The 1765-nt window shown below is 61.0% G+C and overlaps 1 protein-coding gene across 1 annotated transcript in view; it reads left to right on the top strand.

Moving 5' to 3' along the window:
* The window catches only part of ETH_00042370 (30S ribosomal protein S1, putative), a gene marked incomplete at both ends in the record, with an annotated part of 2242 nt that extends 1372 nt beyond the window's left edge, over positions 1 to 870 (top strand). The window contains one exon of the mRNA XM_013374010.1: positions 76 to 870. Coding sequence (XP_013229464.1) covers positions 76 to 870 — 795 coding nt within the window. The remainder of the gene's footprint in view (positions 1 to 75) is intronic.
* Between the last annotated feature and the right edge of the window lie 895 nt (positions 871 to 1765).

The following is a 1765-nucleotide window of genomic DNA, read 5'->3' as shown; positions in this document are numbered from 1 at the left end:
AGCAGCGGCAGCAGCAGCAGCAGCAGCAGGAAGAGGCGGCGGCGCGGCACGTTTATGCGTCACCGTTTGCTGCAGCTGAGGGCCATTAGAGCAGCAATTGAAGAAGCAGAAGCAATTCATGCAACAGAACGGTACCAGCAGCTGCTGGCAGCAACAGGAGAGGACACAGAAGCAGCAGCAGAGGAGCCAGCAGCAGCAGCAGCGGAGACAGCAGCAGCAGCAGCAGACGGGACGGGAGCAGCAGCAGATGGGACGGGAGCAGCAGCAGCAACAGCCGCGCCAGACGCAAAAGCAGCAGCAGCAGCAGAGACAAAGACAGCAGCAGCAGCAGCAGCAGCAGCAGGAAAGCTGGGGGGGCAGGAGGGAGGCGTTGCTGCTGCTGCAGATTTGCTGGAGCGTCGGCGGCGAGCTGCTGCAGCAACGATTGAGCGCGCAGGCGCCGCGCTGGCCGCAGCAGCAGCAGAGCGGCTGGGGCCTGCAGCAGCAGCAGCAGCAGCAGCAGCAGCAGGCTGCTGCGTGTACCCCGGGCTGCTGGTGAAGGGCCGAGTGCAGCGCGTGCTGCAGCAAGCAGCAATAATAGACATTGGAGTGAGCGTGGACGCTTTGCTGCTGGCAGCAGACGTGTGGCTGCCGCTGGAGCGCTGCAGCAGCAGCAGCAGCAGCAGCAGCAGCAGGAACCTGCGGCTGCTGCTGCAGCAAGGAGACACAATCCACTGCGTTGTCTCCAAAGTCAGCAGCAAATCTCTCCGAGTCTCTTTGCTGCCGCTCCGCCAAGTTGCTGCTTGGGGCACTTTGATGCGCGCAGCAAAAACCCGAGAGACTCTCCCCGCACTCACCCAGCAGCTCATCCCCGGTGAGCTAGCTAGCTAGCTAGCTGGCTAGCTGGCTAGCTGGCTAGCTAGCTAGCTAGCTGGCTAACTGGCTAGCTAGCTACCTAGCTAGCTAGCGGGCTAGCTGGCTGGGTAGCTAGCAGGCTAGCTGGCGGGCTGGCTGGCTAGGTGGCTAGGTGGCTAGATAGCGGGGTAGCTAGCTGGGTAGCTAGCTGGGTAGCTAGCTGCCTAGCTAGCTGCCTAGCTAGCTGCCTAGCTAGCTGCCTGGGCAGCTAGCTAGCTGGGTAGCTAGCTACCTAGGCAGCTAGCTAGCGGGGTGGCTAGCTGGCTGGCTAGCTGGCTAGCTCGCTGGGCAGCTAGCCAGGCGCCTAGCAGTCTAGCCAGCCAGGCATCTTGCTAGCTAACCCTCCAGCTAGCGAGTGGCCTAGCTAAGTAAGAGGCCTATCTAGCTAGCTAGCCACTCAGCCAGCTAGCTACGCAGCCAGCTAGCTAGCTAAAGACAGGAGCACCCAAGTAGCTAGCCAGCGCGATAGGCCTTTATGCTCCCACCTAGCTAGCTAGCCACCTAGCTAGCTAGCTAGTTAGCCACTGCAGCTAGCTAGCTAGCCGTCCAGCGAGCTAGCCAGCTAGCCAGCTACCCCAGCTAGGTAGCTACCCGCCCAGCTAGCTAGCTAGCTAGCTAGCCAGCCACCCCAGCTAGCTATCTAACCAGCCAACCACACCAGCTAGCTAGCTAAACCAACAGCGACCCCAGCTAGCTAGCAAGCTAGCTAGCCAGGAAGCTAGCTAGCTAGGTGGCTAGCTAGCCGGCTAGCTAGCTAGCTAGCTAGCTAGCTAGCCAAAAAGCTGTGGGTGGGTGTTTCTTCAGGGGGCGTTGTGGTGAGGGTGTTGGGCATCCAGGGCTTTCTGCCAGCGTCCCACGTGTGCGACTCCTC

Source organism: Eimeria tenella, genomic scaffold (genome assembly GCF_000499545.2).
Source record: "Eimeria tenella Houghton genomic scaffold, Eth_scaff1888, whole genome shotgun sequence".
Taxonomy (NCBI): Eukaryota; Apicomplexa; class Conoidasida; order Eucoccidiorida; family Eimeriidae; genus Eimeria; species Eimeria tenella.
The sequence above is the reverse complement of the archived record's forward strand: the minus strand, read 5'-3'. Positions and strand labels throughout refer to the sequence as shown.